The following is a 13,981-nucleotide window of genomic DNA, read 5'->3' as shown; positions in this document are numbered from 1 at the left end:
AGTAATTATGTATTTATTCACAGAATTGACATGAAAGCTTATCAGATTACAGAAACACTGTGCAACAAATTGTATAGTGCCTCTTTAACACACACTGACCACAACCTGATTATTATTAGTATTAATTATGTCCCCAACAGAATTTTCTTTTACCATCTGAAATCAAGATCTATATACATCATCTATTTTATCTAATAAGATTACGTTTTCAGACTGTTCACTTCATTCCAATCATTTTTATTGCAGTAAAATGGGATTGTTTTTTTTATATCAATATTTGGCGCCAGTGTATTGATTTTTCCTGTAAGAGGAAGTATGACGATATATCGCAGTATACATTCTTTTTGTCCCACCCCTACTGTGGAATTAACCTTACAGGATTGAAAATAATTGAACCCCTACTGATACTTGGCGGCACGGTGGTGTAGTGGTTAACACTGGCGCCTCACAGCTAGAAGGTCCAGGGTTCGATTCCCGCTTGGGAACCTGGTTGCCGTGTTGCCAGGTACCCAGGTGGGGTATCTCCCGGGCCTTTCTGTGTGGAGTTTGCATGTTCTCCATATGCTCTCAAGGGTTTCCCCTCCCGATAGGATAAACCCAATGGAAAAACATGCACAACAGATCGCATTCCCTGACGAAGATGGACATGAGCACTTCGATTGGTCCCCGAGGCACGGCCCCACGCCGCAGCCCCTATCTGCTCCCGGCTGCCCTTGGGGGAAAGGACGATGTGCAGAGACTCAATTTCATCGGCGACCCAAAAAAAATATTGTGTGTGTCACTGCATGATGAATAAAGACTTCTTCAAAAATCCAGTTTATATATATACTTTACTGGGATATTTTATCCAGTCAGCATTTTGGAATTCCCTTGATGAGGAGTCCTCACTGTAGTACTTCTCACTTTACAAAGATACCAGATATCAAAGGTACCAAATATCAAAGGCACCAGATATCAAAGATACAAGATATCAAAGGCACCAGATATCAAATGGCACCAGATATCAAATGGCACTAGATATCAAATGGCACTAGATATCAAAGGGCACCAGATCTTTACCTCTATTTACCCATGTTGTGTTTTCTGAGCTCAGCATTGCCCTGCTCACAGTTACATTTACATTCCCACCTGGGAGCTGCCCAGTACAACCACACTCTGACACTAAGTAGTCCCACTAGAGCAATAACTATAAGGGGTTGATGTGCCTTTAATAACACACTACACCGCCTAAAGGTTGAAAATTATCTTTTCTTTGATGTAAATATAGGCACATGCCTGCATGGTAGCGGTTCTACCGTGGATGAAGCAAATGGTTTAGTTCTTAAATGGATATGTTGACACATTGATACTGGCTGCAGTGATAGATGAGAACATGGGGGGGGGGGGACCTCGCTGTATAAATAGTAGCTTGGAAAACATACCACCTATTGTTTTGCTTGTGCTCTTGGAGGCTGTATCCCTGGGTGCTGGTACATACCATTCCATTTAGAGTGGTGGTAGGTCCTAATGAATGTGCCAAGGCAGGCTACTGCGCCTCCTATTGGGGATAGGAATATATATAATCAATCACAGAATAGCTGCAAACATAGATATATATCACTAGATGACTCACCCGCGCTGCTGGCCAACGGAGACCGACGTTGCCACATGGCGGCCATCTTGCGTGGGTGGAGCACGCCCACTCATAACATGCAGGTCTATGGTGCATGTACTATTGAAATAACCATAGCTTGCTCAATTTTCAACCGTTTGGTTTGTTAAAAATGTCTTCAGACTGTTCACCTCATTCCAATAATTATAATGGATTAATTATACTTATAATGGACTTTCATTATGAAAGAAAAAAATAAATTCTCCCAAGCAAGAATCATAGCCACGTTAATAACGTTGGCAATAAACCAAACCGTTCGTAAATCCGTCAAGATTTCAGCAAGTTAAGAGTATTTATGTTTGTGCAGATCATCACTTAAAGCAGTAGTCCACTCAAGCAAGATGGCCGCCGGTGAACTACGCGGGAGACTCCGCCTTGAGCCATCTAGTGTTTATATATCTATGGCTGCAAAAGCATGCTTTTATATGCTGCTGCCTTGTAATGTTGCTTCAGGGTATCACAAAAACATAATAGCGTTTATGTCTTGTAATCATTAAACCTAGTATTAGTATATATGCTGGCTGATATTGGTCATGGTATGAATTATTTTCTAAGTTGACAATGTGTTCTGGTTTTAAATGAAGGCATTCAAACACATATGTACTGTATGTATTACCGTATGTGAGTTAAACATGATTACTGTGTAGACTGAATGCATACAGCCATCTAAGTTTGCGGCCTCATTGCCCTGAACCTCCCATCTCTGTCTAACTAAAGGTAACGTTTGTGACCTCCAGGCCCTTGAGACGGTACATACAGTATCAGTGATGGAACCTGAGGTTAAAGACCCTGAGGGCCACTTGGGCACCTTGTCAGGATCAGACGGTTCCCAAGAACTTTACATCTCTGGGCGCCGAGCAGAGTCTTACTGTGATGACACTCCATCTCAAAGTGACGGAGATTATCCCACGGACCCACAGCCTGACCCGGAGTTCCCAGAATGCCGGCAATCAAGTGACTGGGAGAGCACGTCTGACCGGGAGTCGCTCCCCGCGCTGAGCGGGAGTCCGGAGGATGATGCTCCACGCCGCGAGGCGGATAGCGTCCACCTCGGTGGACCCAGAGGGCCCGCTGCGGAGTCCCCTCAAATTAACTCCTCGGAGAGCCCACTGTCCTCACGCTCGGCTGACCCGGAGCCTCACACAGGCCAGGTGTCACAGGCTCCGTCTGCCTCACCCTCCTCCTCCTCCTCCTCCTCCTCCTTTGGGCGGGGTGACACGACCCCGGCCACGACCCTGACCCCGGCGCGACCTCTGCGAGACACCAGGAGGCAGGGCCCTGGGACCGGGGCCGGATCCAGATGGGAGGTAGAGTCTTCAGGAGAAGGAGGGTGCACTGAAGCTGCACCTCCTGCTCCTGGCTCCTCTGGAATTCCAGGCGTGGGTGCTAAGCAGGCAGTGAAGTGGAACTCGGAGTTTGACAGAGATCTACGCAGACCCGACAGGCACAGGGAAAGGCACGCACGTAAGTAGCGACCCTCTACCCTCATTCATGAGATTCCATGTAAATGCACGCAGTCACTGTTGCAAACTGCACAGTATAGTGAAAACTATAGCTTCTCGCTTTCCAGTTACTGTCTAATTTATACATGAAATAAATATGATGTTGTTTCACCAGATATGATCATTTGCACACAAAATTGGTTTTAATAGTAACTTTTCTTGATGGCTTTCCCTTTGTTGGCTAGTGGTTTTAGGATAACATGACATTGCAGTTCAAATAATGATACGTCTTCTTGTATGACGCAAGATATTTTAGTTAGGTAATGAATGATGTCGAAAAGGAGCAGGTTATTTTCATGCCATATTGCGGTGTCTATTTGAAGTGACTTCCCCAGGGGCTCTGACAGTCAGAGTGGGACAAGAATAAAATATGACCATGTCGATGATGAGGGTGGCAGAAATGTGCTTGACAGACACCAGCATGTGTCCCCCTGGTCCGTCACCCGATCCCTATTTCACCCCTAAGGCTCGACTGCAATGGAAAGTTAGCCGCTCACTTGCCTTGCCTCATGGAATACCCCCCTAAGTTAGCTGTAAGTAAATCTGGTGCTTTTATTAGTGCGCTTGCATCAGCAAGAACACATTTTAAATGGTGTTACTTGTTACTTATGTGCTTGCTTCAGAGCTCAAAAAAGAAAAAAAATATTTATTTATATTTTAAACATTATTGTTATCATATATCTTTATGATAATTTTTATTCTGCACAAATGCTGTAGTAACAGATACAGCTGTAGACAGTATCAGTGCTCGTTTTTATTTATTTGCTTATTTGACGGGGACAATGCGCAATGACTATATTGCACCAGATATAGCTATGAGCTAATTTACTATCTGTCTATCTGTAGTCCCTTGATAGTAATTAATACCTCAGATCATTGTTCGGCATATTTGTTGACCATTTTGTCTTCATTCATCACTGCCATAGATTGCCATTTGCCAGTGTATCTGAAAATGTCCATGAAAGGCCTTTATAACCCACAGGGCATGTGTAGTATATTTGATGATGCTAACATCTTAGATGTCACTTTTCCCCCTGTTGTTCCAAAACCCAGCCTTTTCTTCAAGGACTAGTCTAGTGTAACTTTATTGACGGAAGTTATAGTATGCCATTTTAGAGGTTTAAATTTTTGTTTGTGTGTATTACAAATGATTGTTTGTCCTTTTTGGGTAACTTTTTGTAGGTCAATAAAATCAATGAGAACCTATGATCCCTGAAAGAAAATGTTGCCAAAAATTATGGCAATGCTTATTAGGATATTACGTTTAGCACTGGTATGACTCAAACTCAAAACTGTTGTTGTTGTTGTTGTTGTTGTTGTTGTTGTTTATTTTGAACATTTTCTTTGGATCAGATATAGTTGACCATGCTCTAATACCAAGGTACTGCAAGTGTAATTGACCACATCTGAAGAGACTATAAATGCTTGGCAACCCCCCCCCCCCCCCCCAAAGAAACACCAAACAAATGTAACGTCACTGTGTTTTATTCCTCAAATTCAATATTTTGGAGACATTGAATAGATATAGACAGAGTCACAAACAATAGACCCTATATCTAAAAAAAAAAAAAAAAAACTCAAATACTCAATTAACTTTGATTATATTATTATTATATCTTTCATTATTGTGTGTGAAAGCACATCATTCGCCTGTCTTTAGGATTGTGCAGAAATGTTTTAAATAATCTCCCTCTCTCCCTCTGCCCCACTCTCCCCCCCCCCCCCCCCCTCTCTCTCTCTCTCTCTCTCTCTAGGGCTCAGTTTCATTGAGAGCCAAGCGGAGAAACAAGTGAAGGAGAACAAGTCTAAATGTAAGCGCATTGCCCTGCTTCTGACTAATGCACCGAACCCTCAAAACAAGGGAGCCTTGCTGTTTAATAGACGTCGCCAGAGGGTGAAAAAGTTTACATTCGTGAGCTACGGGACTGGCGACTACGGGTCGGACGAGGGACATCGAAGAGAGGAAGAGACTGACGAAGAAGATAGGCCAGTCGGGTTTAACCTTCTGACCGGGAGGGATTCTGAGCTAGAGTGGGAGTACTCTGTCTATCCCCAAGAGCAGGAGTTCAACTTCAACTGGAAAAACCCAGAAGACATGCAGGAACTGCCAGAGACAAAAGGAAAGGGTATCATGATGTTTGCCCAGCGTCGCCAGCGGATGGATGCGATCGCGTTGGAGCACGAGGAACTGAGACGTAAAGGCTTACCTGTGGAGGGAAGTACCAAGCCTGAATATACAGAGATACAGGATGGGCCACTGTATGAAATGGAGGAAATATTTGCGCAAACTACTAAAGAGCATGTCGATCAAGCCTATGTGGAGGAAAGTGTCATGCAGGACTTACAGTACCAAGAAGATGTTCAACAAGTGAACCAGCTCTCCCATGTCCCTAAACCCCTGGTGCCCAACAGAACTGCCAAGCCCTTTCTAGGATTTCAAAATAGAACACCTGTTTCTTTTTCACCAACAGGTAGTGTTACTCGCCCAGTGACAAAAAAGCAAGAACAGATATTCAAAGTACCTGTGCCTATCATCCATACCCCGCAGGTCTGGTCCCCAACCGGAGACATCATAGCCTCAAGGGATGAGCGCATATCTGTGCCAGCTATCAAGACCGGCATCTTACCAGAGTCAAAACGGCGAGGTGCTAATAAACAGACTTCGAAGCAAAAAGCATCCTCAAATCCCGATCTTGACAACAAAGGGGATAGAAGGTCCTACATTGAACCAGAAGAAGACTTTTTCAGTTTGGGAGCTGAGGCTTGCAACTTCATGCAACCCAGAACAGCCAAACTTAAGAATCCCCCTCCAGTCGCCCCAAAGCCTATTATCAACCCATCTTGCCTGCCTTGGTTGAGAAATAGTCCCTTGATTGAGCCCTTTCAACCGTCCTCTCAAAGTCCTGTGGGTCCTAATACTCAGCATTATTTACATCCAAACCAGCAGATGGCCAACACTTGGGTGCCGGTTCAAACTCAGGTACCGGTTCAGCCGGCTACTTATGCCAAGGCACCGGTCCACACCTCTCCTCAGCCTCAGCTTCAATCAAGTGTGAACAGCTGGAGTACACAGCCACCTCAATCGCCTGTGAGTATTCAGGCCCTCAGTCCAACCTCCGCACCACCCCCCCCACCCCCAGCCTCAAGAAATAAGTCACCAAATCCTTCTGATTCAGTTGCCTCTTGTCCACCACAAGGTAGCTCATACATCCACGCATCCAAGGCTCTGCCTCCCTCTCCAAGGGATCAGGCCTCAGACAGTGGTATTAGTCTGGCTGCTGAGAGCCCACCCGTCATCGCTAGAGGTGCAGAGTTGTTTGCTAAGAGGCAGTTCCGCATGCAGAGGTTTGTGGTCGACGCTGAAACAGTGGAGGCCAACAAGCTAAAGCCGGCCTCCTCCACCACTTCACTCCCCAACTCTTGGAGATATTCCCCCAATGTCCGCGCCCCACCTCCTTTATCATATAACCCCATTCTCTCTCCTTTCTACCCTCCAGCAGCAGCAAAGCAGCCCCCTTCCACGAGCCCCACAATCAAGCCAAAGACCAAAAAGAAGCCTAAAGAAGCACCCAAAAAGCACCTCACCGCCTTAGATGTGATGAAACATCAGCCTTACCAGCTGGACCCCTCACTGTTTAAATATGATGCAATCACTGAGGCCAAAAACCCCAGCCCCAAACCATCTCCGACCCATACGCCAACTGATACCCCGACCCATACTCCAACCCCAAAACATAGGCCTATCTCCTCTTCCTCTCACGCCCATGACCTGGCAGATCAAAGAAAGTCAATCACCCCTATTAAGTCCCCTGCCAAACATCCATCTAGCAGCCAACACGCAAGATCAACTGAGCCTCGCTCGGTTGACAAGCGACCGGATGAAAAGCCCACTGCCACATCTGCTGCGAGTCACACAAGTCACATGCAAGCGCCAAACGTCAAACCCGCAACCTCTCCCCGTCCGCCATCTCTTAATGAGAGCTTAGCCCTTTTCTCTCCTGCGTCCCTCATCGCTAGAGGTGCACGTCAAATGGCTCCTCGCCCTAATTTTACAGCGAAAAAGTCAGGGATGATAGGAAAACCACAGCTGTGGAAGCCTGTCATTATGCAGTATTAGTCACAATTTAACGTATGGTTACATTTTGATGTTGTAATGTAAATATGATTACAACTCAACGGGTGAAACTCGAGTAACGTCTCAATGTCAAAGTCTAAGCCACTGAAAGAGTATTGGTTGTCATTTTCAATATATCCTACTCCATACACAGTTGACAATGACAACCAATTATATTATAATCCAGCTGTAATGATACCAGCAGGGGAGAGTGATGCGCGCAACAGGTGCACAGTGGCACTGTAGTTAGCAGTGTTGCCTGACAGCAAGAAGGTCCTGGGTTTCAACCGTGGCAGGGGGCCTTTCTGGGTTTGCATGATCTCCCCGTGTTTGCATGGGTTTCCTCAGGGTAATCTGGTTTCCTCCCACACCAGAACACATGCATGCTAGGCCCAGGGACTACGGATAAAAAGTTGCTCATTAACCAACTCCGGCACATTTACATTGATGTGGAAAACTGAAAATGGTGATTAATGTGCATTGTCCCTGGTAAATTTAATAATACAAAGAAAATTTAAATAAATAAATATAATACAAAAAAATATATAAAATACCAAAAATTATATATAAAAAATGTAATAAAAGAAAATAAAAGAAAAAAAGAATAAAAGAAAATAAAAGAAAAATGTTATTAATTAAAATAAAAAAATATAAAATGTAAAATAAATTATTATTAGCACAGGTAACGCCGCAGAAGATATAATGAATCTCAAAGCTTCCTTTAACAGCTTCAAAATGTTTTCATGAATTAAATAAATCAGCACTTTTTACCGCCTGCCTGAAACTTGGGAGGTGTATTAATGCTGGACTAAGAAAAGCATTCTCGCAAACCAGATGACATCACCAGAGTGATGAGCTCATGAGATCTCGTCTGGCTTGCAAGGCTACTATGACTGTATTTGTGTTGAGGGGGAAAAGTGTCTGTCTCCAAGTATTGTGCTATGGTCTCTCCTTTGAGCTTTTTTTTTTGTTTGGAAAGAAATAATTTGGATTATTTTAATTTTATTTCAGTAACAATATTACTCAGTGATCTCAATGACCTCACACATGAACGACACCGTTGTCAAAACTCTTGATACAGAGCAAACCCTCTGGACTCTTGTAGTAGTAGAAAGTAGAAAACTTGGATAAGGACAATACATCCATATTGCAACTTACCATATGATTGAGAAATATGCACTTCTTGTATTTTTTGGAAGCAGGCCACTTGCAAATCCTTCAATCTCATTCCAAACTTTGATGGTGGCATAACAGCTCAAAGCATTCACTTTTGTTGTGGTCATTAACTCTATCTTTACCTACTTTAAATGTAATGTGTTTATGTGTTGTTTCTTAAAGGGGCACTTCACCAAAAAACAAAGCTGATTTATTTTGCACATAATCTCACACACATCCAAAAACTCTAAACAGTTGACAGTCATTGAGAGTAAATGAGTTTGATTATGGCCACCAGTGATGTCATCAGAGGACAACAAATCCTTGTGTTGTGTTATACAGCATTATTTCGCCATCGACTAAAAACACACTTCTTCAATCAATATCTAAAAAAAAAAAAAAAAAAAACACACGTCTTACTGTCCTATACTACCATGCACTCTTCCTACTATACTAATATGTCTTTACTACTATGCACTCAACACTGCAGCACCCACGTTTCAGCACTGTTTGATGAACATTGTTACTCAGCTGTAGGAGTTGTACCCTTCCTGCTGACTTGTCATACAGAACTTGTAAGTCACTTTGGATAAAAGTGGATAACTGTCAAGCTGAATTAACGTGTCCAAAACGGTTTTGAGTTTTTGGATGTGTGTGAGATCTATTGCGAAATAAATAAGCATTGTTTTTTTTTGGTGAAGTCCCTTTAATTGTCAGTCATGGCCAAGCAGTCACTCCACTGTCAGCACACTCAGCTGACATCATCATCATCCTTGATGTAAAAGCATGAGCAACCTTATGAATGAGATTGAGGTATTCTACTATCAACATGGCAGATTACCAATAGGAATTGAATGAGAAATGAAGAAGAATTCTGTCACTCATTTGTCTCATTTGTCCATATCTATGTACGTCTGTGTCTTTTCTGACTGTTCATTGCACTTCTTGTACTCTGCACAATCACGCTATTAAACCGCTCCTTTATGTTTACTTGTGTTTTTCCTTCTGCTTCACAAGCTTCTGTACTTTCCTCGTCAGATAGTCATTACTGATGTTCTTCACTCATTCACATTCACCACTTTATCTTTCTCACTGTCTCACAGTTCAATGAAACACAGCATCTGCTCACAGCCTTTGCTCGGCCTTCAGCAATACAAGTCTCCATGGGCTATTCTCATTGAATAAGTATTCTTGAAAATAGATGTATATACTAATACTGAATACATATTGATGAGTACATATTGCTGAACAAATAAATAACGCACATCCTCCGTTTGTTGGTGCTGAGCCAAACTGTAAAAACAGTAATACATAAGACAAAGCGGGGCTCGCAACTCACTTGTTGTTCCAAGGTGTTTTAGCATCTAGTGCCTTTTTGTCAATTAAAACACCTTGGAACAACAAGTGAGTTGCGAGCCCCGCTTAGTCTTACATATTGATGAGTACATATTGCTGAAGCCATCACTGACCTAGTTCATGTTATGTTTCAACTTGGGTGGATGGTAATGAGTGTTTTTGTCACATTGAATCCACCTGGCCACTGTTAGTTTATTTATTTATTTATTTATTTGTATGTACATGCATATAAATCATACAGTTCTCATACAAACACAAAAATCCAGTTGCCCCATGGGAAAAAAGGGGCAGGAAGAAGAACAAATCTTATAATTACCTGCCCCCTATTCCTGAACTAAAGAAGTAACACTTGATGGTCCGCATACAACCTAATTTACCCAAAATAATCATTTATGCAATATACAAAGAAACAAACAATTCACAGATGTTTTTATTTAAAGAAAATGTATTAATGGGAACAGTTAGAATGGGAACAGTCTGGAATCTAAATTAAATGTTATTTAGTTGAGCTATTTTTACTATTTGAACCTACATCAGCAAAGGCACAAATAATAATAATAATAATAATAATAATAACTTTATTTATATAGCACCTTTTGTACATGGATTGCAGCTTAAAGTGCTTCACAGCAAATATCATAAAATGAACATAGGCATAAAACTAGCATAAAGTTGACAGAATAAAAGCAATGCATAAAGTGCAGACATAAGAATAGGTATAAAATACAATAGAAATTGTGCAATGTAGAAAGTGCAGACATAAGAATAGGCATAAAATAAGTACAATAAGTACAGTGTTGCTCGAAAGCATGTGAGCAACACTGTACTTGTAAAATAAGTACAATAAGTACAGTGTTGCTTGAAAGCATGTGAACCCCCCGGAACAGCCAGTCCAAATATCACCCTAACAGATTGCCTTAATATAAATCAGATTCGGTCCACCAAAAGGTTTTTATGGCTGTTTTGTTGATTGTCTGTTAATGAAATGAAGCAAATAGGAGGTTGCAGAGATAATGGTTCCAAACATGCATTCATCATCTTTCGGCTAGCATCTAATTAATTTATTTCAAGATTATAATTACCTGAACAGAAGCTAATATCCTCCCCTAATCTTCTTGATTGGTGGTGCATATGCAATATACATGCCACTCAGGATACTGACACATTCTCTTGATTGACTGAGCTTTGATACAAACACAAACACAAACACAAGACAGTTTTTGACTATAATTTGGTGTATTTTGTGGCTCTAAAAGGTTTGTTTACGTTAGTAATGTTTGTTCAATACTGAAGTGATTCACAATAGGTTAAGAAAGTTCCAAATAGGACATTTTCCATCTACAAGTACATTTACATTTAGTCATTTAGCTGACACATTTATCCAAAGTGACTTACATGTTGTGTACAACAACTCAGCAGGAGGGGTTCACCTCTGACAGCTAAGGGTGATTGATTGATTGATTGATTGATTGATTGATTGATTGATTGATTGATTGATTGATTGATTGATTGATTGATTGATTGATTGATTGATTGATTGATTGAAAATCTTATTAACAGAATGGGTACAATTATTAACAGATTGCAGAATGGGTACAATACAGTACAGCTCAATACAAACAATTGTTAAGGGGATGCAGACCAGAGAAAGACGTTCGTCTTGTTTACATCAGGGTCCCCCATTTTCAATTAATTGACATACATGACATACAGATAGACAGTACTGTTTGTGAGTACAAAAATAGTCTAAAAAGAGAGTATATACATTTGAGGGGGAAGAAACTGTACAATGGAGGAGGTTGGTATAGGTGGGGGGGGGGGGGGGAACTGTACATTGGAGGTGGTTTGGTGGGTGGGGTGGGGGGGTGTTGTGTAGGTGGGGAAACTGTACATTGGAGGTGGTTGGGTGGGGGGGGGGGGGGGTTGGGTAGGTGGGGAAACTGTACATTGGAGGGGGTTGGGTTTGGACATTTACAGGGGCCAGTTTCGAATTGCAGTCTCCCGTATGTGCTCTTTTAGAGAGGTTTTGAAGGTGGGTAGTGATTCACATTCAGTGGGTCAGGGTCAGTGGTATTGTTCATCTAGCAGTGCTGAACTTGAGTGCTAGTTAAGTGCATACTGTAGTAGTATAGAGATATTAGCATAGTAGGTAATAGTATAGGTATAGTAGCATAGTACATAGTAGATAGTAGTATAGACATAGTAGCATAGTACATAATAGTAAAAGACAGAAGGTTAGTTATTTAATTTTTTTTAAATAAATTGATCTCTACTATAGTCTCTACAAAAACAAAAGGCTTGTTTGATACCAGATGGTGGCAGCAGAGTCTTGCACCACTAGTGTCAAGTCCATACAGATGTACCTCTAATGTTTTATCCCTAGTGTCACATAACCAGCTTGTGCTTTTTCTTTCAGGCGCTAGTAGGAAGAAGCTACTCTCTTAGCCTACCCAGAAGGTTGCATTCTTTGCCCTCTCACATAACCCCGTCCCCCGCGAGTGGCCCCGGATTCCAGCCGCCTCGTGCACCCGCCGCGCAGAGCCGAGCGTCGTGGCAGGAAAAGGCCTACAAGCCCCCCACCCCCTGGGAAGCGGCATCCAGAAGCCCCATTGGTTCGGTGGACGAGGCCTTCGCTCTCCGAGGCCTCCAGTCATCCATTTCTTCTGACCTCAGATCTGCCGCTCAGCTGAGATCCCTGCCGGAGCCTCCAGCTGAGTGGACACGCAGGGTGTCTTTGGAGGTACCGGCCGCCAGTGAGCGGTGTTACCACACGCCGTCTTTGAGCAGGACAGTGTCACCTGGGAGGAAGCCAACTTTCTACGGGCCCCCCTTTAGACCAGCGGGGAGCAGGGTCACCGTTGGATATCTGGGACAAGGCACCTCTCCCCTGTTTAGCACAGCTTGGAGAGGTTCATACTGATAAAGGCAAACGTTTGTGCAGAGATTTGATTTTATTTGATTTTATTACGGATCCCCATTAGCTGGTGCCATGGCAACCAGCTAGTCTTCCTGGGGTCCACACAAAAAACATACAAAAACAATTGTTGCAAAACAGAATTATTAAAAGCCAGTATTCAACATACAATACAAAATGAAACTAACAATTAAGATGCTAAAATTACATGCAAGCAAAGAAACAGAAAACAAAAAACAAAACAAAACAAAACACAAAATACAGTGTTAAATACAATTTAAGATTGTTTTTAAAATTGAATATTTTTAAGAATTGCTTTTAGAATGCTCATCAATGTTACTAAAACATCAATTTCACCATACCTTTAAAAAGAAAAGAAAAACACACAAAGTAATCAGAAGAAGTTTTGGATAACATGGCTGCAGCTACACTCATGCATGACATATATTAATTTCCTTCCGGATTATGGCTCCTTTGAGTTTCTTTTTGAAACTGTCCTTGTTTTCCGTCCGTATAATATGTAATGGGATCCTATTCCAGTATGTTATGGCTCTATACATTGCAGTTTTCTTTAGAGCGTTGGTTCTAGGCAGAGGTAGGGTGAAGCGACTACTTGAAGCATGTCTGGTATTATGGTCATGTCTATCATTGGTGGATAAAGCATAGAATACAAGAGATGAGTAGTATCTGGTATAAAGGTCTTAAAGAAATATAGGAAACACAAATCTAAGTATCTCCAAGTGAAAGATTAATATTGGTTCTGTATTAATATTGGTTCTGTATTCCCTGGCATTTTATTTAGTTTTAAATTATCTCTTGGCCTATGGAGCCTGGCATATCATAATCAGTACTAATAATATTCATCTATATTCCATATTCACAAAGCCTGTCAGAGTGATAACACTGATCACGAGGCAGCTTCAGTCTGTTCGTCATGAAGACCACTGACCCAAGATCAGCAACCATACCTTGGGAAGCTCTGTGATTTGAGTAACCACCTTGAGCCCATGGTGTAATGCTTTCTCGATTGAAGTAGGGTATTCCAGAATGACAAGGTCCAAAATCAGAGATGTCACTCAGAATCATTAGGCTGGTAGTGATTAGTATAGAGAGGCAAAGTCACTCCCCTTCCGCTAAGCACCATGGGACCCTATTTCAGAAATAATATGTTCAGTATAGTCAATGGCGAGAGACAAAGGACTTCACCCCTCTATAGCACTAGCGCCTTAGAATATGAATAGCCATAACTCGTGCCAAAGAAGGCCCCCCACGCCATTAGAGACCCACAG

The 13,981-nt window shown here is 42.1% G+C and overlaps 1 protein-coding gene across 1 annotated transcript; it reads left to right on the top strand.

The window, feature by feature from the left end:
* Positions 1-2,418: 2,418 nt before the first annotated feature.
* synpo2b (synaptopodin 2b) lies at positions 2,419-12,698 on the top strand (the record flags this gene model as incomplete). Its single annotated transcript, XM_084318218.1, has 3 exons — positions 2,419-3,115; positions 4,908-6,939; positions 12,278-12,698. 3 exons carry the CDS (start codon positions 2,419-2,421, stop codon positions 12,696-12,698), a joined length of 3,150 nt encoding a protein of 1,049 aa, XP_084174344.1.
* Positions 12,699-13,981: the final 1,283 nt, after the last annotated feature.

This window comes from Notolepis coatsorum (genome assembly GCF_963971535.1).
Source record: "Notolepis coatsorum genome assembly, chromosome: 7".
Classification (NCBI taxonomy): Eukaryota; Metazoa; Chordata; class Actinopteri; order Aulopiformes; family Paralepididae; genus Notolepis; species Notolepis coatsorum.
The sequence above is the reverse complement of the archived record's forward strand: the minus strand, read 5'-3'. Positions and strand labels throughout refer to the sequence as shown.